This window comes from Leuciscus leuciscus (assembly GCF_965113295.1).
Source record: "Leuciscus leuciscus genome assembly, chromosome: 4".
In the NCBI taxonomy this organism is placed as follows: domain Eukaryota; kingdom Metazoa; phylum Chordata; class Actinopteri; order Cypriniformes; family Leuciscidae; genus Leuciscus; species Leuciscus leuciscus.
Genome location: NC_138728.1, coordinates 46977092 through 47000228, shown reverse-complemented (window position 1 = coordinate 47000228; position 23137 = coordinate 46977092). Strand labels below are relative to the sequence as shown.

At 38.9% G+C, this 23137-nt stretch overlaps 1 protein-coding gene across 2 annotated transcripts in view; it reads left to right on the top strand.

The window, feature by feature from the left end:
* The first annotated feature begins 791 nt into the window (after positions 1 to 791).
* Positions 792 to 23137, top strand: part of LOC309496523 (NACHT, LRR and PYD domains-containing protein 3-like) — a 45710-nt gene continuing 23364 nt past the window's right edge. The window contains exons 1-8 of one of the 2 annotated variants that reach the window (XM_082166507.1): positions 792 to 1667; positions 3289 to 3561; positions 3687 to 3749; positions 4204 to 6016; positions 6275 to 6448; positions 10532 to 10705; positions 11248 to 11294; positions 15197 to 15285. In XM_082166507.1, the coding sequence (XP_082022633.1) occupies positions 3306 to 3561; positions 3687 to 3749; positions 4204 to 6016; positions 6275 to 6448; positions 10532 to 10705; positions 11248 to 11294; positions 15197 to 15285 (2616 nt within the window). In that variant the 5' untranslated portion in view covers positions 792 to 1667; positions 3289 to 3305. Of the gene's footprint in view, positions 1668 to 3288; positions 3562 to 3686; positions 3750 to 4203; positions 6017 to 6274; positions 6449 to 10531; positions 10706 to 11247; positions 11295 to 15196; positions 18333 to 23137 lie in introns of those variants that run through there. The other variant, XM_082166506.1, reaches the window with a different exon arrangement.

Below are 23137 nucleotides of genomic sequence, written 5' to 3'. Positions count from 1 at the left end.
TTGCCTATTTTCTGTTATCCGGGAGTGACGCAAGGCCAAGATGGCGACGGCCGGCTCCGCCCACTTTAGGCTTCAAAAATGCTCTTCAGAAACCTACGGGTGACGTCACGGACACTACGTCCATATTTTTTTACAGTCTATGGTACAAAACTATAATGAAAACAGCATGCTATGTACTCAAATCCCCACTTACTAATCTACTACACTATTCTGTATAGCATCAAACACCTGTGCGTATCTGGCAGCTGAACCCTAAGGTATATGATCAAAAATAGCAAAAGGTATAGCAAAAAAAATTATCACAATATAATGTTTCATATCAGTCAGTAGCGATCATTTTGGACATTTAAAAAAACAAATTTTTTAAAGACAAGTAGAAACATTTAAACCACTGTTTTTTTTATTTTATTTATCCACATTATTAAGGTATTATTAGTTTTAGCAGTCAAAATCAAATGTATATAAAAATATCTTTATGTCTTGTATTAAGATAAAAAAGTAAGTGTTAAAGAAACTCTTGAACTTCAATACAATGTTACAAAATGTGTGCAATGTAAAAGTGTAAACGTAGAACAATCAAGGCAAACTTTGAGATAGATCAACATCTGTAATAAGTAGGGGTGTAACGGTTCACAAAATTCACAGTTTGGTTCGATACGACAGTGGTGTCATGATTAGGTATGTTTTCAATACAGCAAAAAGAAAGAAATGCCAGAGAAATGTCTTTGATTAAAATAATAATTAAAAAAAGAATAAATAAATAAATATATATATATCCTTTTGATCTTTCTTTAAAAAAAATTGCAAAAATCAAACCTTTCATTGAAGTAAAAGAATTGAAAGTGGGGGGTAAATCACATTATAAAATAAATGCTTTTCTCCAAAACACGCTGGCCATAATTATTGTCTCCCTGTTATTAAATACTTTTTGCAACCTCCTTTTGCCAAGATAACATATCTGAGTTTTCTTCTATAATGCCTGATGAGTTTGGAGAATAACTGACAAGAGATCAGAGACCATTCGTTCATGCAGAATCTCTCCAGATCCTTCAGTTGTGACTGAAAATATCGAGCGCTATATCGAACATTTTTTATATTGTTACCGACAATGGTGTACCGTTGATACATACCGATAATGTTTTATTGCCCAGCCCTAGTAGAATTCAACCCATTTAACTCCTGGAAATCAATCTCATGTTCTAAGCCATATCCGGGCCTGTGGGCCTGTGTTTCATGCCGTGCAAAAAAAACTTCAGCTGTAGTATAGAGTTCTCAATGGGCCTGAAAATTACAACCCGACCCGACCCGGCCCGTGGCTTTTAAAGCCCGGACCCGATGTAACCCGACACATCAACATGAATTATCTGCCCGAACCCGGCCCGCAGCCCGACGGATTTTTTTTTTTTCTCATACACGTATTATCATGACCAGCAGACGCGAATTCAAATCAACCTTTAATGTTCACACCTTTTAACAATACAAACAACTGAAACAATAACATTTAAATATATAAATAGGCTGTAGTAGCGACGGTGAATTTACCTGCGGCAAGTTTACTTTTCACCAACTCCATCTTCTTCTCCAGGCTAAAGGCGTGCACGCAGCGGCGTCTGCCCCCGCCCCTCTCCATGATGCACGTTGCACGCAGCAGCCAGACTTTCTTTACGGTGAACAGCAGCGATGATTAATACATTTTTTTTTTTTTTTTTTCACTGAGCGGAAAAGATTAAGCCCAAGGTCCGACCCGACCCGAGTCATTTGCTTATATTTTCGGCCCGAACCCGCAGGTCCCGTCGGGTTTGTCGGGCCGACCCGACCGTTGCTGTTTTTTAATATCCAAAGCATGAGGTTATTGTACTGTACATTCCTTTGCTAGTTTCATCCCCCTGTCTTTTCTGGCCCCAAAGACCCAACTGCTTTACATGTTGTGCAGCCGAAACTTGATTTTTTTTCATTACAAGCCAGGGGTAGTTGGTCTGTCTGACACTGAATTGAGCTTCTGTCCAAACAGTTATGCATCCCACTTCTGACCTAACGCAAAACCCTTCTCCGCTGCAAGCACTCCCAAATCCGACCTGCGATGTACCTCCTCTTGCTGATGAACCTGTCTAGCTGCTGCTGTGGGGTGCGTTTCCCAAAAGTAACTATGGTCACCCGTTCCATCATTACCAACAGAGATCAATGGAACTTGCAACCATAGTTGGCTAATGATGCTTTGGGGAAATGCACCCCTGGCCGGTTAACTGTGCCTGTAGTGCTCGGTAACATAACCACCCTCTTGTGTAGTCGTCGCCATCCTGATTCATTTGGAATCATCATCATTCGACTCTTATTTTTAATGGCAAATTTAACTCTCTTTGATGGTTTTACTGTGCTCAATTCAAAATGATCTATCAATCTTGTTTCCATTTGAATTCAGATTATTTGGTAACGCTTTAGATTACAGCCCGGAAAAGTACTGCGCAAGTAAAACAAATTGACAGCGTACCTTTCAGTAATTATAGTGTACCTATAAAGTATGTATGTGTAGGTATAAGTAAACAATATGTAAAGTTTGGGTAGTATAAAGTGTAACAACCAGGAAAATTAAGACAATTATTTATACTGTAAGTATTTTGGAACTAAAGGGTACTTATTCTTCTAGTATGATAGGCAACAATCTTATGTTTGGGAGCAATTTAACAAGAGCACACTTTTTGTAATAATAGTGAACCAATACATAAAGGCTTTTTATTACAGGATATCTATGCATTTATACAGCAATGTTTTTTTATATCAAAAGTTCAGCTTTTTCAGTTTCGGGTTCCATGTTGATACTCCATCAAGCCGAGTAAAGCAAAAACTATTGCAAGTTTATTTTATTTTTTTAATACTGGGAAAATATAGCTTGTTCTATAAGCTCTTGTTCTATGAAGTTACAGGGTATGCTGTAAATTCATTTTACTTATGCAGTACTTTCTGGGCTGTAATCTAAAGCGGTACCGATTATTTTTCTTACCCCATTGACAGATAATTTTGGTTGTTTTAAGCAAAAACCTAATTTCAGTCAAAACCTTAGAGGTCCAGTATCCTGTTCTGGCAGGATCTGGCACAAATTAAGCCCTGTATGTGACTCTTGTGTGAGTAACTGAGGGTTCAGTGACTGTTTAACAGATGAATTTGGGTGGGGTGCCTCTGAGAGTCCGGATTTGATCACAACTTCTATTTATAGCCCATATAACATTTGAATGCTTAGGTCCACACGTTAAGAGTAAAACTAATTCAGATCTTTTTATTCTTGTCTTGCAGCGGTGAATCAGTAAAGGATGATGGCCTCCGTTGAAGAGCTGCTGTTAAACTCACTGATGGACCTAGAACAAGGTGATCTGAAGAAGTTTCAATGGCACTTAAAGAATAATCATATATTCAAATCTGAAATGGAGAATGCAGATAGATTAAAAACTGTGGATAAGATGGTAGAACATTTTGGACCAGAGGAAGCTGTGGAGATCACGGTGGAGATCCTGAGGAAGATGAACCAGAATAATCTGGCTGAGCAGCTGGAGAACAAACACAAGCAAGGTAACATTTAATTTGCTGTGACTGTAAACTTTCCTCTTTGCTTGTGTGATTTATGTTTCAAAGTGAATGATCCTGTCTCTCTTTCTCTTTCTCTCTCTCTCTCTCTCTCTCTCACACACACACAGATCAAGCTGATGGCAATATGAAGACATCTGCCGCTGTTGGACCTCAGTCTAAACAGAGCAGGGGTAAATAACAATCACTGTCTGTACATGGAATCAAAGGAAAATATAACTGCAAGCAGCAATTACAGGGAGAAGAAGAACAGAATTACCCCCAACCTAACCCTAATACAGTCTCATGTCTTGTTTGGTGTGCTAGCTGTCAATGGTTTGATCAAAACGCTTTTAATTATTTTGGTCAGCATGGCCTTAAGTTCATATAAGTCCCAATAGTGACAGTACAATAAATGGTCTGGAAGGAATTAGAAAAAGTCTAAATTGAAACCAATTGCATTCGAGTCAGCATTAGTCAAGGCATTTCCATCACCATATATGTTGTCAATTTCAGCATAATCAGTGTAAGATGTGCATGTAAACACTACTGTAGTAAGAGTGTGATTAATTTGAATATAGTTGAAGCATTAATTTATGAAAAACTTGATCACTTAGTCTTTGCTGTCTTTTCTCCTCTTTCCTAAAGGCTCAACTGCAGACAACCATCAAGCTACTCTTCATGATTACACAGAGACCAGCCTCAGACTGAAGAACAAATTAAAACAGGACTACAAGCGGATACTGGTTGGAAATTCGCAGACCGGTCATCAGAAAAACCTGAATGATATCTACACTGATTTATATGTGGTGGAGAATGAGACTGGAGGAAGAGTGAATGAACATGAGGTGAGACAGTTCGAATTGAATCTCAAACAGTTTGATGCCAAAGATCCACCGATCAAGTGCAATAACATTTTCAAAGTCCATAAGGGTCAACAAAACAGAAACGTGCTGACAATGGGGATCGCAGGGGTAGGAAAAACTGTCTCTGTCAATAAATTCATCCTTGACTGGGCTGAAGGAAAAGAAAATAAGGATATGACCTTCATTTTTCCTCTGCCGTTCCGTGAGCTAAATTTGATCACTAACAACTGCAGTCTCATGGAACTGCTAAACAAATATGTCTTTAATGGTACTGAAGAATTACCATCTCTTCCTGAAGGTGATGGTAAAGTTATGTTCATCTTTGATGGGCTGGATGAATGTTGCTTCCCTTTGAGCTTTAAAGAGGATGACAGAATTACAGATGTTCAGAAAATAACAACAGTGAGTAAGATAGTTACAAGCCTGATCAAGAAACACCTGGTTCCCTCTGCTCTCATCTGGATCACATCCAGACCAGCAGCAGCCAGTCTGATACCCCGAAACTACATTGATCAAGTGACAGAGGTGCGAGGATTTAATGATGAGCAGAAAAAGCAATACTTCAAAAATAACAGCAGTCCTGAGGTTGCTGGAAACCTCATCAGTCACATCAAGAAATCCAGGAGTCTGCACATCATGTGCCACATCCCCGTCTTCTGCTGGATCTCTCTTATTGTTCTTCAGCCTCTACTGGCTCGAGAGAGCAATGACAAAACTCCCACAACTCTCACAGGGATGTACACAAACTTCTTAATTTCTCAACAGCAACAGATGAAAGAAAAATACGGTGATGACTCAGAACCTAAAACCAATGCAATGTCTTTTGATCAGATTATTCTGAAGCTTGGGAAACTGGCCTTTCAACAGCTGGAGAAAGGAAACCTGATTTTCTACAAAGAAGATCTTGAGGAATGTGGACTAGATGCTAGCGAAGGTTCTGTGTTCTGTGGGTTATGCACTCAGATCTTCCAGGAGGAAAGGGCTGTTTCAGCAAGAAGTGTTTACAGCTTCGTACATCTCAGTGTACAGGAATTCCTTGCTGCTCTCTTTGTGTTTATGATGGGCAAAGATGAGAAAGCTGACCTATTTCCTCAATCCTGGAAAGACAAATTGACATGGAAACTGTCCAAAAAGCCACTGTTTCAGCTTCATAAGGCTGCAGTCAAGAAAGCTTTACAGAGTGAGAACGGACACCTCGACCTTTTCCTCCGGTTCCTCCTGGGTCTCTCACTGGAGTCCAATCAGAGTGACCTGAAGGAACTACTGCCAGGGCTGGAACTCAGAACAGAGAACGTGAAAGACACTATTGACTATATCAAAAAGAAAATAGAGAAGGAGGAATCAGTAGAGAAGACCATCAATCTCTTCCACTGTCTGAGTGAACTGAAAGATGACTTTGTGGAGGAAATCCAGAAGAATCTGAGCTCAGGAAAACTTTCAGCACAGAATCTCTCCTCTGCTCAATGGTCTGGTCTGGTGTTTGTGCTCCTGATGTCAGAAGAGACTCAAGAGAAGTTTGAACTGCAGAAATACAGAAGATCTGATCAAGCACTGATGAGAATGCTGCCGGTGATCAAAAACACCAGAAGAGCACTGTAAGTGCCTCCTTTACATTCATTTATATATACTGTTAGTTGTTTTAATTGGGCTTGATTTTACTTGTTGGCAAAGAGTGTACAGAAAAATGTATGTAAATGTGTGTGATGCTATTAATACTGTTTTGATGTTTTATGAAGAGAAAATTGTTTTAGCTTTGCTTACATCACTACAGTCAAAAAAAATTTCCAAGCTCCAGATTATAAACACTACCTAAAAAGCAATACTGTTGCTGTTTGTTTTTGTTCTCTACACAGGCTACAGTACTGTAATCTCACTGCTCAGTCCTGTGAGAGTTTATCATCAGCTCTACAATCCTCAAACTCTGTTCTGATAGAGCTGGATCTGAGTAACAATGATCTGTGGGATTCTGGAGTGAAGCTTCTTTCTGATGGACTGAAGAATCCAAACTGTAAACTGGAGATACTGAGGTAAATGGTTTTCCATTAAATAATTTGGGCTTAAAAATGTTTGCGCATGCAAATGTTGCACTTTCAAATACATTTATTTATACACACATTTGTTATGTTTATAAAAATTGTCAACAATTGAGAAGCATTCTGATCATTTAGGCCTTTTCTGAATATTCATGGGAAGTGCCCTGCTTAGTCTTTATCTTCGGCCTCTGCCACAATGCCAGGGCCCACACCCTCCTCCATCTGCTCGAGGTGAACCAAAAACAACTGATACCAGCTCTCATTTGTAGCGACACCAGCTCAAATGAGGGGAATGGACAATTACTGATTATTAATTATCAATTATTAATTATTAATAATCAATAACCAATAATACTGGTTATCACTTACACACTTTAAATTGCCCAAAAAGGGAATACAAAGCCCATATAGTTGTATCTCTATATATAAACAATTAACCACCACGAATTGCAATTAATTATATATCAAATGTGTGAATGCCTACGAAATTTAGGTCCCATCGAATAATTTGTTTGTCTGCCAAACGAATCATGCGATTTTCTTATCAACTCTCAAGGAGGGTTATTCCTCTGGCCTCGAGGAACAACTGTCTTGTTTAAGAGATTATTAATTTGTAAGCTGATCACACTTTGTAAAGCTCGTAGCTAAGATCGGACACATTAAAGAGGCTTCTGTTTCGTGAGCAGCAAACAGAGACAATCAAGCGTATAATAGGTTTTTAATAAATGAAACTATAAAAGTAACGTTACAACTACATCTAACAAAGCATGAACAGTAAATGAAAGTAAAGAAAGAAAGAAAGAAAGAAAGGAAGATTACAGAATAGCAAACAAATCACAAAGAACGAACCTTTGAGAACCAGACAAAGAAACCAAATTCCCTTAACAGGGCAGATGACATTCACGCATTTAAATCTTGGTAAAAGATTAATACTTGCATTGAACTTTGTGGCTGAACCGGGACGGTGTGCGTGTGCTTGTCCTTCTCGGTGCGTGTCCGTTTAACTGGCAATGTCCTTGCGGTTCTTCCGGATATTGTGCAGTTCGCGGGAGGTTCAAACGGTCTGCTTGTAAGAGTTGCTAGAAACTTAGTTTAAAGTTCGTTTCACTTGTAGTTGGAACTGAATGACACGAGACTAAACAAAGCGAGAAGTCGGAGGTACGACTAATACAAAAACAAAGTAAAAGTAAAACAAAACGGAGAGAAGAAGAGACCAGACTAAAAAGCACAGAAAAAGCAAAGAACAACGAAAAAGCCAAGAACACGGTGTGTCTCTTCTTTTTCTAGGATTTCAAAATACACCCCTTTTGTGGAGTTAGGCCAATTGGAACGCGACATTCCGAGCGGGAAAACGTTTCTTTGTCTCAGCGCACAGCTTCATGTGCATATTTTATGACAGTGTTAAGAGTTTGTTATTTCTACTCCAAAATGGTGGTAACCACAGTATAACACATTTTATCATAACCTAATACATATATTCAGCCTAAGCACACAGAGAGGTTTAATTTGAGAACATGATTGCTAAACTTGAGAGCTACAAACATAGAGATACATTCTTATTCTTTAAAACAAGCATTAAAAGTTCAACTAACAAGCTAGGAATAAAGTTAACCCAAAATGTGATGTACATTAACAAATGGGGAACGAAGATTGGACTTATGGAGACTGAACCACGGCACACGTATGATTTGTCTAACCATAGTATGTACCCGGGTCTAAAACATTGATCTAAAACTTTACATGAACACAAAGGCAAAACCACATAGCAGGAAAGTCATTAGATGAGAAAATTAGATACACACACACATATATATATATATATATATATATATATATATATATATATATATATATATATATATATATATATATATTTCTCAAGTGGTATAGAATATATAGGATTACATGGTTTATATAAAATCCTCAAAGAGAAACTGATTGAGCTGTTGCCGGTCCTCTGCAGATTCCCTTTGGTCGTAAACTCTTATCGATCTAGCAGGAGGTCGGGTTACAGGACAATGGTTCTATTGGGGAACATTCTTTAAGATAAACACTTCAAAGCTACACACTAGAAAATCACAACTACAGGAATAAAAGGGTTAATCAAACATGCATACTTTAATACATCATATGCAGATTTGAATCACTTGTATTCTGAATTAAATGCAAGGGATGTTTTTGTGTGTGTGTGTGTGTGTGTGTGTGTGTGTGTGTGTGTGTGTGTGTGTGTGTGTGTGTGTGTGTGTGTGTGTGTGTGTGTGTGTAATGGAATGACAATCCAGGGGTCCTCTGGCCATCTGGTGTTGCTCTTTGGTCTCTGAGGAGTCATTAACACCTCAGGAGGCTCAATCTAGTCCAGACTCACTGGCTCTATTCTGTAACTTACATTCATGAGTTTAAGGGTTAAAAGCCTTCCTAAAATGTATAATGACAAGTCATCGTGAGTTTGTCCATCCGCTACACATTGATATGTGTCGTGTCCCCGCTATGATAACAGTAACTTTCTTAAATGTTTACAGAACAAGCAGGAACCCAGTGTCAGGAAGCATACAGCGGATCCAGTAGCGAGTCGAAATAAAGTTTATTGTAAACAGTCAGTAGAACAAACTGAACAGCTGGAAAATAACGGGCACCCAGCAGGTCCTAGGAAACACGAGAACAGCAGAGTAGAATCCAAGCAGGGTAGAGGAGAGATGACGCGCCGTGAAACTTCAACACAGGCAGACCACAGCTCAGGCAGAATGACAACAGGAGATCCGTGCAAACCGGGAGCAGGACCAGAACTGCACAGAACAAAGATCAGCACAAGGACCAGCAACCCAAAACGATCTGACACTGAACATGAGTAACACTGCTCTACATATAGGACTAATAACGAGACACACCTGCGATTGATCTGATCGCGCGTCAGCGCAGCTGGTGCTTATAGGCAATCAGATCAGCGCAGTACACACAGAATGAGCAAGCAAACCCGCAAACCGTGACACCCAGTGTGCCTATATCTTTCTCTATGTTCTGTTAAATTACATGCTAGAAGGTCTTCCCAAGCCGTACAGCAAACCATTCTAATATATACTAATATGAAGTCAACAGTTGGATGTGACAAAACTTTCTTCAGTAAAAAAAGAAAAAACTGATGTCATTGCATTTGGAAACAAAGATGAAGTTCTCAAGGTGAATGCATACCTTCACTCTAGGGGTCAAACTACTAAAAATCAAGTCAGGAATCTCGGTGTGACTCTAGAGTCAGACCTTAGTTTCAGTAGTTATGTCAAAGAAATAACTAAATCAGCATACTATCATCTGAAAAATATTGCAAGAATTAGATGCTTTGTTTCCAGACAAGACTTAGAGAAACTTGTGCATGCTTTCATCACCAGCAGGGTGGATTATTGTAATGGACTCCTCACTGGCCTTCCCAAAAAGACCATAAGACAGTTGCAGCTCATACAGAACGCTGCCGCTAGGATTCTGAGCAGAACCAGAAAATATGAACATATCACACCAGTCCTCAGGTCTTTACACTGACTCCCAGTTAGATTTAGGATTGATTTTAAAGTATTATTACTGGTATATAAATCACTCAATGGCCTAGGACCTCAATACATTGCAGATATGCTCACTGAACATAAACCCAACAGATCACTCAGATCATTAGGATCATATCAGCTAGAAATACCAAGGGTTCACTCTAAACATGGCGAGTCCGCTTTTAGCTATTATGCTGGAACCAGCTTCCAGAAGAGATCAGATGTGCTCCAACAGTGGTCACATTCAAATCCAGACTCAAAACACTTCTGTTTAGCTGTGCATTTACTGAATGAGCACTGTGCCACTGTTCGTCCGACTGTACTGTACTGTATTTTATTTCCTTTTTATTCTAAACTGTTCTTATTTCTTTTGATTATTTTAATTACTTCTATGTAAAGCACTTTGAATTACCATTGTGTATATTTAGTATACATATATTTATTAAATGTGCAATATAAATAGACTTGTCTTGCCTTACTGAAACTGCAGAAAGAAAGAAAAACGCCAATCTAATGTCACGTGGACTGTTGCTGTATGTCTTTGTAGATTGTCTGGCTGTATGGTGACAGAGGAAGGCTGTGGTTATGTGTCTTCAGCTCTGAGTTCAAACCCCTCACACCTGAGAGAGCTGGATCTGAGCTACAATCACTCAGGAGATTCAGGAGTCAAGCTGCTCACTGATAAACTCAACCATCCAAACTACAGACTGGATAAACTCAAGTATGTAGAGCATGAAGAGTTGATAAAACAACTCCAAAAACAGCATTTCAATCTTCACTTATTACTCACATTACTACATTTACAAACGTTCTTATTGAGAATTTACAGAGGTTTAGCTCTAGTTATGCTACGGGCTGTTGAATGCTTCATTCTGATTGGCTGACAAACACTATAAGGTGTGCAATTATTTACAGTAAACGCACAGGTAAAGTGGTTCTAGGCAGGTCTTTACTGCATTCTGAAAAATGTGTGGATCCAAACTGCACACTTGAAAAATTAAAGTATGTTGACCATGAAGATATGTTGTGGTGTGTGTGTGTGTGTGTGTGTGTGTGTGTGTGTGTGTGTGTGTGTGTGTGTGTGTGTGTGTGTGTGTGTGTGTGTGTGTGTGTCTGTGTGTGTGTCTGTGTGTGTGTGTGTGTGTGTGTGTGTGTGTGTGTGTGTGTGTGTGTGTGTGTGTGTGTGTGTGTGTGTGTGTGTGTGTGTGTGTACACTGATTGTATCAGATGTTCAGAATGTGAGACTGTGTTTCTGTTTTATAGTGTGGATTATGGAGGAGAATTCAGGATTATAGAAGGACTACGCAAATGTACGTATACACACACACACACACAACTTTAGTGATTGTTGTTGTGTTATAAATTTCTCTCTTCTTGTGTTCAGGTGTCTGTGACCTCACACCAGATCCAAACCCTTCAAACACACACACACACACACACACACACACACACACACACACACACACACACACACACACACACACACACACACACACACACACACACACACACACACAAACATTGTTTTTCACTTTATTAGTGAGGACATTGCATAGACTTTCATTGGTTTTATATAATGATATTTTCTATTGCCAAACCCAATCCCTACACTTAACCCTCTGAGGTCTGAGCTGTTTTCTGGCCCTGGAGGTGTTCTGACATGCTCTGACATTTGTGCTTATTTCTGTTACTTGTGACATTGTCATGGCTAAAGTCTTATTACACTGTATTCAGCACAAACTCTGCTACAATAATATATCAGCAGCATGTATGTAAAAATTTGTAGTTTTGAGATAATGACATTTATGCGTGGTTTGTGAAAATACCCCAAAAAATTGTCACTAAAATAAGGCCATGAAACCCATACTGATTATTTCTTCACAAGACTTTTGAAAATTGTATCACGTAGCCTAGAATATTTGCTCCAAAACTATGTGAAAATCACCCTGACTGCTCATTCAGATATTATAGAAATTAAAATTTCTAAGACGTGTTTTGTGTGAGAAAGCCATATGCGAAGAGGCGTGATCATCTCATTAATATGTAAGCCTTTAACACCTGAGAAAGACAAAGACACTCCCCTAACGGCCCTATTAGGAGCGATCAGGCCCTGTCATTCAGAGTAGGGTTGTGCCGATGGACGATATCATCGTCCATCGTGATGGCTGACCGACATCACGATGGAGAGCCACCATCGTGATGCCACGCCCCCCACCCTGTCAGACCAGCCCAGTCTCACGGCAGTTCGTTTTCGTGTGTACACCAGTGGTTGGGAACCTATGGCTCATGTGGCTCGCAAGGTCTCTCACCCTTTACCAACAAACGATAAAAAAAATGAAGACGTGTGTGTTCAGTGCTGTTCGCGAGTGTCACGAGTCACCACAGCAATCAACCAAACGCTTACGTTTCTGTGGTAACCTAACTTAACAGTTACAGCTCCTGCACTGGGATTCAAGCAGAGCAGCTTGTTTAAGGTGATGGCGAAATTCATTTTAAAACAGCAATGAAAATGTAAAAGTAGGCTATATAAACTTTAATATATCCTTTTATTGAAACGGGTGCTTTGCTGTGCAAAGAGAAACATTTCACCCGTTGGCCGCTGGTACTTTCACTTTTGCCGCAGAGACCCTTTATGTCCTATAAATGTATCGTATTGTTGATAATCCGCACAGATTTCAGTTGACGATTATGTAAAGTTCATAACAAAACATGAATGAGAAAGAAAAGAGCAGGATGTGCTATTGAAAAGAAATATTAAAAGCACGATAAGTCGCGAAAGAGAACTGAATTCTACTGACAGGATGGTGCGCGCGCGCTCCGAGCGCAACATGGTCAAGTAGTCTTTGTCTTCGGTTGCGCGCCTGAACGGCCAAATAAACATAGAAATATTTCAAAATGCCAAGCCGAGTATTCCCGTGGCATAAACACAGTAGATGTAAGTAGCTACAATGTGCACTCTCCCTGTCTCTTCGTGATCGTCAGCAACCCCCCCCCGACGATATCATCGTCCATCGCGATGTTTTACTGTAAACATCGTCAACTGCCAATTTAGGGGACATCGCCCAACCCTAATTCAGAGCAACCTTGCACAAAGAATGAGGAGATTTAAAAAAGAATGGCTTTTAGATTTTTTGGATTTATTTACAACACAACATAATCCAAAGATACACAACAAATGACAAAAGAGCACATTGAAGACAATGATCCAAAGACAGAGACCTTTGTGCCATTCCTAAAAACATTGTACATACCTTTCATTTCCAAGGTGTTTGATTTTCACTTTACCATGTTCATGTACGCTCGATGGTGTTTTAGGCCCCCAATGGCTCCTTACAGGCAGCTAACCCTACCCTCAACCTTAAACCTACCCATCCCCTCGCTGCCTGGAAGGCGCCGTTGGGGGCATAAAACACCAAGTGCCGTTCATGTACAGAGACTCATGTGAATGTTGAAGTCAGCAGGACTCAGTTGCATCAGGGCCCTGAAAGAAAAGAAAAAAAGTGAACATACTGGTATCAAGAGAAACTAGGCCTGCACGATTTTGGGAATAAATTTTCGATTTTTCTGGTTAAAATTGCTTTTTAAAATTCACAGAATACACACACACACACACACACACACACACACAAATGTTTCCAACAATATATAATATAATGAACACCAGGTTTGTTGTGCCTTGTAGGCATAGGCTATGTGCAGTACTACATAAAATAATAATAACAATAACCTATAGCAGCCTATAAATCTTCCAAAAGATTTCAGTAACAACTATGCTAGAGAAAAATATATTGATTATCATATGTTACTTCAAATGTTTCCATTCGTTATGATATGAAATGAGATAATAGTAAAAATATAAAGCCTATTGTTCGGTGCATTTTGCTTTTCAAACACGATCATGCTCCAAAATATCATACATTCAAACGCGATCGCGCTCGGGGGGTAGAAACCAGTCCATACCAGCTTGAGATATAAGATGTCTTTAAGGAAATTTACAGAAACTGGGAAAGGAGGAGTCAAGAATGTCAGAAACCTGTATAAAATGTCTATGTTCATTGAGTCCACTAGGTTATTCTGTTTCACGTCTGGGTGGCTGCGGTTGTGAAAAGAATCCTCAAAGAATAAACCTTTTCTCTTTAAAACAATTTTGCCTCTTGAAAGTTTCTTACACCTTTGATGCTGTTTTTATTAATCTCTGAAAATTGCTCTTACAACAGTAAACACGGGTCTAAATATTATAATATTATAATATTCACCATATATCTAGCAACAGTTCAACTGCAATGTGAAGTTTATGCAACAATACCATAAACTAATAAGTAAGAATTTCTTACCTTACATCTTTCTTGTCTTCAAATCGCGTTCTTCTTCTTCTGATGTAAATCCAATGTAAGCTCACAGCGCGTCTTCCAAACTCGACGAAAAGCAGAGACTTGTGAAGTGTTTTGGTGTTTCGTGTTTGAGGTAATGAGCGCGTTCGCGTTCCATGTGGAGATTTGCATGTGAATCACTTTTGCGCGAGTGGGCGTGTCGAATTAAAAATAATTAGCAAGCGTTTGAGATACTGGACATCCTGTTGGTTTTATACAAATTACTTAAACAGAGAATATTTGTTTTCAGTTTGAATCCGATCATTTAAAAGTACACACTTAAATGTTTATAAAGGTATATGGCTCATAAATGTGTGACAAGTATTCGCTGAGTTTTGTTTCAGTTTATAGATGTGCTCAAGAAAAAAAAGTTCACCGCGACGGAGAGGCAGAACGCACACCCTGTTTATTTTCTTTATTTTACAAAAGCACAATGTTTTGATTTGATTGTAAGTGGACACATACAAAAGTAGAAATATCACAGATTCTTTTTTTATATTTCTTTTTTCTGTATGACCATAAATGACGGAGTAATTTAAGTTTATTGTGCTACAATGTGAAGAAAATCCAGCAAAACGCGGGAGCGCGTTTGCCGACCTCAGAGGGGTAAACCTACCCATCATAGAAATATGGGCAAAATACTAGATTAAATTTTGCATGTTTTGGCCAATTTATAATTCCTTTTTACTAGTGAGGACCAGTAAAAATGTCTGTTTTCCTAATATTTCAATATATAAGTGAGGACATTTGGCACTTACAAGTGTAGCCAAACTTGTACACATACAGACACACCGTTTTAGTGAATATTGATGTGTGATAAATGTCCCTCTTCTTGTGTTCAGATGCCTTTGATCTCACCCTGGATCCAAACACAGCAAACACTCATCTCATTCTGTCTGAGAAGAACAGAAAGGTGACATCTGTGGAAGAGGTCCAGTCATATCCTGATCATCCAGAGAGATTTGATGAGTGTCGTCAGGTTCTTTGTAGTGAAAGTCTGTCTGGACGCTGTTACTGGGAGGCTGAATTGATTGTAAATGCTGATATATCAGTGGCATATAAAGGAATCAGCAGGAAAGGAAGTAGTGAAAACTGTTGGTTTGGATTCAATGAAAACTCCTGGAGTCTGAACTACTCTGATGGCAGATTAAAAGTCTGCCACAATAGTAAGGAAACTAGCATATGTGTCCCTTCAGGCTCTCCAAATCGATTTGGAGTGTATGTGGACGTGTCAGCCGGCATTCTGTCTTTCTACAGCATCTCTGGCACACATAAAATCACACATTTACACACATTCACCTCCATGTTCACTGAACCCCTATATGCTGGATTTGAGGTTTCTCGTGGTTCCTCCGTGACTTTGTGTGAGATTGAAAAGCTTGTGAGCAACAACTGACAGAACAAAAAATAAAACACTCTCACTTTATATACACTCTCACTGGTCGTTACCCAGCATGCTTTGCATCTGCGTTAAAGGTTCAAAATTGTGCATAATATCATATGTGTATGAATGTTTATCATTATCGAGTTGTCTAGTCTCTTAAGTGTAGTGCAGCTTGATGGCAAGTTCAAGATAGTAATGAAAGAAATTGAGCTTTACAAATCTTTAAATAAACTGAATCAATCGCTTTTTTAAAATGATTCACTGTTTCAAAGCTCTCAAAAATGTTGGGTCACTTTTATAATGTGGGTTCAGTTTTGATAAACATATGCATGTATAATGATGAAGGAAGAGTGACAGTTAATTGTTTCTGAAGCTTGCAACAAAAAAACACTACAAAATGATGTTTTATTAACAAAGTTCGGGAGGAGCAGGTTCAGATAATTAACCAAATTATGCACAGCTGGAGATTAATCAGTAATCAACTCAGAGTATAAATTCACAGCAGACCTATCTCTGTTCATTGAAAGTTTGTCAGCATCCCTCCTCCACCCCATCTCCTCACTTCCAGTTCCATCTACACTTACCAACTGGGGGGAGTACTCTGGGTTCGGGCCTAACTCCGAGCTCGGAGCCCTCCCCCCGGACAGCACGCCAAATACGCATAAACTTATTGTACTAATTATATGTAGATGTGAACTCGTGAATTAATAAATGACAAAATTATATAGAAACTTCATATTGAATTGTATTTAATGAATTGTGGATAACATTGAATTGATTTTAATTAACACTTTTGCAGATGGTTTGTAAATGTCATGTTGCAGATGTGTTTCTGTAACATTTACATTGATTTGTTCAGCAGATTATCACATTTGGTTTTGTTTCATGTTCATGACCTTTATTGTGAAGTTTTCCCATTGTCATGTTCTTGGGTTTTTTATGTGCTCCTTCCATGTGTTCCCCTTGTCATTTGTCCTATGGTGTAATTGGTTTATTGTACTGACTGATCACAGGTGTGTCTTGTTTAGTCATTGTGTATTTGTAAACATATTAATGGCAAAAGTATAATTACACTCTATTTAGCACAAACAGGGCTACCATAATATGTGAGCAACATGTATATACATGTTTGTACACTCACCTAAAGGATTATTAGGAACACCATACTAATACTGTGTTTGACCCCCTTTCGCCTTCAGAACTGCCTTAATTCTACGTGGCATTGATTCAACAAGGTGCTGAAAGCATTCTTTAGAAATGTTGGCCCATATTGATAGGATAGTATCTTACAGTTGATGGAGATTTGTGGGATGCACATCCAGGGCACGAAGCTCCCGTTCCACCACATGCCAAAGATGCTCTATTGGGTTGAGATCTGGTGACTGTGGGGGCCATTTTAGTACAGTGAACTCATTGTCATGTTCAATAAACCAATTTGAAATGATTCAAGCTTTGTGACATGGTGCATTATCCTGCTGGAAGTAGCCATCAGAGGATGGGTACATGGTGGTCATAAAGGGATGGACATGGTCAGAAACAATGCTCAGGTAGGCCGTGGCATTTAAACGATGCCCAATTGGCACTAAGGGGCCTAAAGTGTGCCAAGAAAACATCCCCCACACCATTACACCACCACCACCAGCCTACACAGTGGTAACAAGGCATGATGGATCCATGTTCTCATTCGGTTTACGCCAAATTCTGACTCTACCATCTGAATGTCTCAACAGAAATCTAGACTCATCAGACCAGGCAACATTTTTCCAGTCTTCAACTGTCCAATTTTGGTGAGCTCGTGCAAATTGTAGCCTCTTTTTCCTATTTGTAGTGGAGATAAGTGGTACCCGGTGGGGTCTTCTGCTGTTGTAGCCCATCCGCCTCAAGGTTGTGCGTGTTGTGGCTTCACAAATGCTTTGCTGCATACCTCGGTTGTAACGAGTGGTTATTTCAGTCAAAGTTGCTCTTCTATCAGCTTGAATCAGTCGGCCCATTCTCCTCTGACCTCTAACATCAACAAGGCATTTTCGCCCACAGGACTGCCGCATACTGGATGTGTTTCCCTTTTCACACCATTCTTTGTAAACCCTAGAAATGGTTGTGCGTGAAAATCCCAGTAACTGAGCAGATTGTGAAATACTCAGACCGGCCCGTCTGGCACCAACAACCATGCCACGCTCAAAATTGCTTAAATCACCTTTCTTTCCCATTCTGACATTCAGTTTGGAGTTCAGGAGATTGTCTTGACCAGGACCACACCCCTAAATGCATTGAAGCAACTGCCATGTGATTGGTTGATTAGATAATTGCATTAATGAGAAATTGAACAGGTGTTCCTAATAATCCTTTAGGTGAGTGTATTTTTGAGAAAATAATGTTTATGCATGGTTATTGAACCTGAAAATCATCCTGCCTAATCATTCACATAAAACAATACATTGATTTCAATTTTGTAAGACACTTTTTGTTTGGAAAGGCTGTGCGAGTGGGAGTGATTCACACCTGAGAAGACAACGACCCGCGTAATGAGGCTGCATACATAATGAGCCTTTCATTCAGGTGTGTGACTGAGCCACAAGAAAGAATGCAAGGACAAATTGGTTCACAGTTGGAAACACAGTTGTTGTTTTTTTTCCACAAATTGTGCTTGCAAATTGTATAATATCCAAGGTAAACATTCTGGGCTAATAACGGTTTATATCCTTTATTTAAGGTTGTGACCTGAGTGCTTTGTCTTCACCTGTAAGTATTGCCCCTAAAATGTGTATAAAACTACAATGTATAGCTTCCTTAGTTATGACTGCAGTGACCACCACACATTCTCATTAAAGAATTCTGCTGAAGATAAAGCATATATTCCTCACTCTTTTGTTCCATAAACAAGCATATTACCTTGTTTGATGTTTCTTTAATTATTACCCTAGCTAGCAATATATAATTTACCCAAAATGGCGGAGACCAGAGAATTCAACATGCATTAACGAACTCAATTTATAATTGTTGTATCAAATTATCTCAAAAGGGAAATAATAATGAATTATAAATATTTGGATCAGTTAATTAAAATAACTTGATGTAGCTAAAATATTAGACTAGAAATGTACTTCCTTAGAAACCTACTAGAGACTTCCAGACAGGTGAGTTGGAGATGTCCAGTCCAGGAACTGAGTTTGAGTCGTTCTCTCGGCTGGATACATTTAAAAGGGTCAGCAAATATACAGCTGTTAATATAACTGGGCGACCCACCCAAGTAAACAGTATGTTTGTAAAGACATTGCAATGTTTGTCAAGTCTACTTACGAGTAAGTGGCTAGGGTTGTGTGTTGTATATAAACAGACCTCATAAACTCTGTTGTGCCCATATACCACAATTTGGTCCTGACCCCATAAGCCTATGAAAAGTCTCATATTTAATATATGTCTGTTGTGGAAGTGAAATTATCTTCTGTAGATAGTTGACATGACTTTTAAGTTGACTGGATGGTGGGTCCGTGTAAACCACTGAAAAATAACACTGACCTCATAAACCACAAATGCCTTTGTGTGTGTGTACCTGGTAAACCCAGTGACCAGGAGGGGACATATTCGGTTCACTTAGTTTTGTCGCGGCCACAACATATTAACTCGTGGGAACGTGATAAGGCATGGCCACAGGATCATTTTGTCGAGGTAACATTATCATTACGTCGTGACCACGCGATGTAAAGTCGTGGCCTCGAGATCCTATGTTGAGGAAAAATGCAATATATTTTATTTGTGGCCATGACGTCACATGTTGAGGGAACGACATCTATTTCTCATGGCCATGATGCATAAACAACATGCACTACTAAACACTGTAAAATGCCAATAAAGTTTTGACTTTATGACTGTATTTCTGTAGACTTCTGTAGAAGCATGATAATACGCTTCAAAACAGAGCGGCACAAAACGCGTATGGCGTGTGCGCATTGCGGGTGCAGAATGATGTGCTTAAAGCAACATGGAGTCACTTAAAAGTTCACAACACAAAGCGAAGAAGTGTCGAGCGCATAAATCCTAGCGTCTATCGGTCCAACAGTTTATTGATCATTTGTTTCTTCACAGTTTTTAATTCCAGTTATTGTGCGTTTGATGCCAATTCATAGTCCTTGTGCTGTGTGAACAGACACGGTAGCGAGTCGTTTAGAAACAGTAATAAAATACAACTAAATAAAGTAATTTTATGCAAATCCACAGCGCTTTATCTACAGATCAAGCATTTAAACGTGAATATATCATATTGGAGAGAGTTTTACCGTGCATCCTGTCCTAACCGGGCGAGATGTGTGCTGAACAGAGAATGATTGACAGCCGCAGAGCAGGGAAGACGAGTTTCTGTGAACTTTAATTTAACAATGTAATATACTTCTGTCGTTCACATTAAAGGCACAATATGTAATTTTTTTGCTTTAAAAATAGCAAAAATCACTATATCTATGTTATATATATTTTTTAGTTGTGTACTTACATTATCCCGACTGTTTCCAACAACTTTCAAACCAGGAGAAATTTTAATTTAATTTTTAGACACGGCACGTTTCTTTATTTCCGTTTTGTCGCAGTCAATGGCGTCATATCCGCGTTGTCCCTGGTTTCCGCTTGTACTGCCATGGTAACCAGAGCTATGAACCAGAGCCCTCTGATAGTAACCAAGACGACAGACGTGGACCACTGTAGTTCGCAATGTCTATCTGCACGCTGTTGTTATTTCGTTCAAACATTATGGACCATGGCAAGCAGACTTTGGATAAAAAAGGAGAACTAAAACGAGAATCAATATCAGCGCGGTGTTTTCGAGATGCCGAGAGCTCCCATAGACAGTATATAAACGAGAGCTCCACGTCCGAGACTTCGACCGCTTCTACATGTACTTTGTTAAACAGGTGAGCACATTTACATAAAACTAATCAATGTTATATAGTTTAACAATGATAAAATGTCAGAATATGATCTGTATGTTATTCTAATGTTGATCTAGCTTACTGCTAGTCTCATACAGACAAACTAACACATACATTTCAACACATTCAAATGCAGTTTAGTGTGATAGTGTAATGGTAGACCAAGTGAAACAACGCTGCGTTACCTCACAAGTTTAATTTGTCTAATAAACTGACCTGTTAGTTGTAATTCTGCACTTGCGTGTAGTTCGGTAGAATGAGATGTCCATATTCCTTTTATATCCGCGGGAGCTCGCGTCGCGTGTGAAGCTGATAGCTGTCTCTTAGCAATCCCGAACTGCTTCATATCACAGTCATGATAAAAGCATTGATGTATTCAGTCATCCATAAACATTATTAGATCGGTCGGCTTGACGTTGACGACAAGATCCATAATTCTTAGCAAATGTTGCGTCATCAAACTACGCCTTTGTTATTGTAAATATGTTAGCGACCCCTAGTGGAGAAAAAATTCCATAGTGTACGTTTAAGCAATGGAATGGCTTCAGATGACTTTGGTCCATGACTCCCCCTTGTGCCGTAGGCCTATAAAAGAGCACAATAATCGCGGTTGTCTGAAACAATTGCGGTTAGATCAAATAATCGTGATTAGATGGTTATTTAACCCCCTGAGGTCGGCGGTATCGCCGGCGATACCAGCTCGCTTTTTTTTTTATCAGTGTAAAAGAAACTCATAAATACTCTGTTGACTTTGATTTTCCATAGGAGTTTCATACATCAATCGATTCTGTTAAATGTGTATTATTTTTGTGTATACTCACAATAAAAACAAAGTGTTGTGCTTTTTGCCAAATAAAGAAAAATAAACACGAAGCGAGTTCTGCCTTCTCTCTGCCAGTGAAGTCCATTCTGAAACGCGTCCGAAAATGAACAATAACTGAGCGAATACTCAGTCAAACAGGCATACAGACACACAGGCATGAAGCTTGAATTTTCTTCTTTTAAATGAAGTAATTTATATAAAAAACAAATATTCTAATCTTGTGAAATCTGTATTAAAAGAGAGCGATTCCAGTCGAGCTCATCTCAGCTCATTACGTTTTAATCGGCCCCGCCCACGGAGAGCACGCGCCATTCAAACGCAAATGACTGAGACGATCCCATACAAACTGTGAACGCCCACATATCAGCTCGAGAAAACACAAGTTTATTCAGATCATTGCACTTGTTTACACTGTCTCGCAGCGCTGTGAGGAATAATAATAATGGAAAACTTACCTCAGAAGTGCTGGTATTTCGAGGAGCAACGGATGGAATACTGTAGTAAGTTTTTTTTCATTCTCAAGTAAATCGCGTTTCTGTGTGAATGAATGAATGGCAGAGATGCGCTGTTTACCACAACTCGCAAAAAGACGGTTTAAATTTGAATTGCGTTTCTAGGAGGAATTAGATCGGTCTAGTAGGAATTGCGGTTCTGTGAATGAATGATCTGCTTTTAGCAAACTATTTTGCTATACTGAGTAAAAATCGACTGAAATGTGTTGAAATAAAATGTATTTGTATAAGCAACGTATTAAACTGCAAATTAACATTTATATTCCTTATAATAAAAACGAAAGACCGATGTTATAGACATATGAAAGACAACATTTCGTTGATTAGTTTTGGATAGATTACACATTTTTACTGTAAAATATCTGCCACCTCAAATAAGCTTTTGTTTGCTAATAGCCTATGTTAAATATAGTATGTTTTGTCAATGTAGGCTATATTCGAAGTAATGAATCCTTAACTTTGAAATATGTATGATAAAATGTATACTTTAGTTTTTACAAAGAAAGATTACACTTCAATTGTTGTTGTAATTGTAACCTTTTTAATAAAAAAATATATTTACAAGGTAGATGTAAACAAATTTTAAAAGGTAAATATAAGCCTTTTCTTTAAATAATTTTTATTGTGTTTTATTATTGACAAATTTGGGGAGAGGATACATATTCCAAAACTGAAAATACAGTATGAGAATTAACTGCACAATTACTAGACATGTTTTCCTTGGATATTATACAATTTGCAAGCAAAATTTGTGAAAAATAAAATAAAAATTTGAAATGCTTCCAACTAGGCTTGGGAATCGGTTCCAGGTTCCGGTTTGGAACCGGTTCCAAACGTTCCGATCCATCGGAATCGTACACGTCCAAACGTTAACGATTCCACTAACGATTCCGAATGTTCCGTTCTGTCCATTCCCGCGTCGCGGCACGACGTTACAGTATGCGACTGGATTTTTAAATCCCCCAAAAGCGCCATTCTACACATTTTGTATATTTGTGCGATATTTTTTTCCCAGGATGGTAGGAGAAGGTACTGCCTTTTTCACCTCGGATTGGCTAGAAGGGCTCTCCTCCGATTGTTTATTTGATTTGGCCGTGAAACGTCATCTCTGATGAGAGAGAGAGAGAGAGAGAGAGATGGTAGTG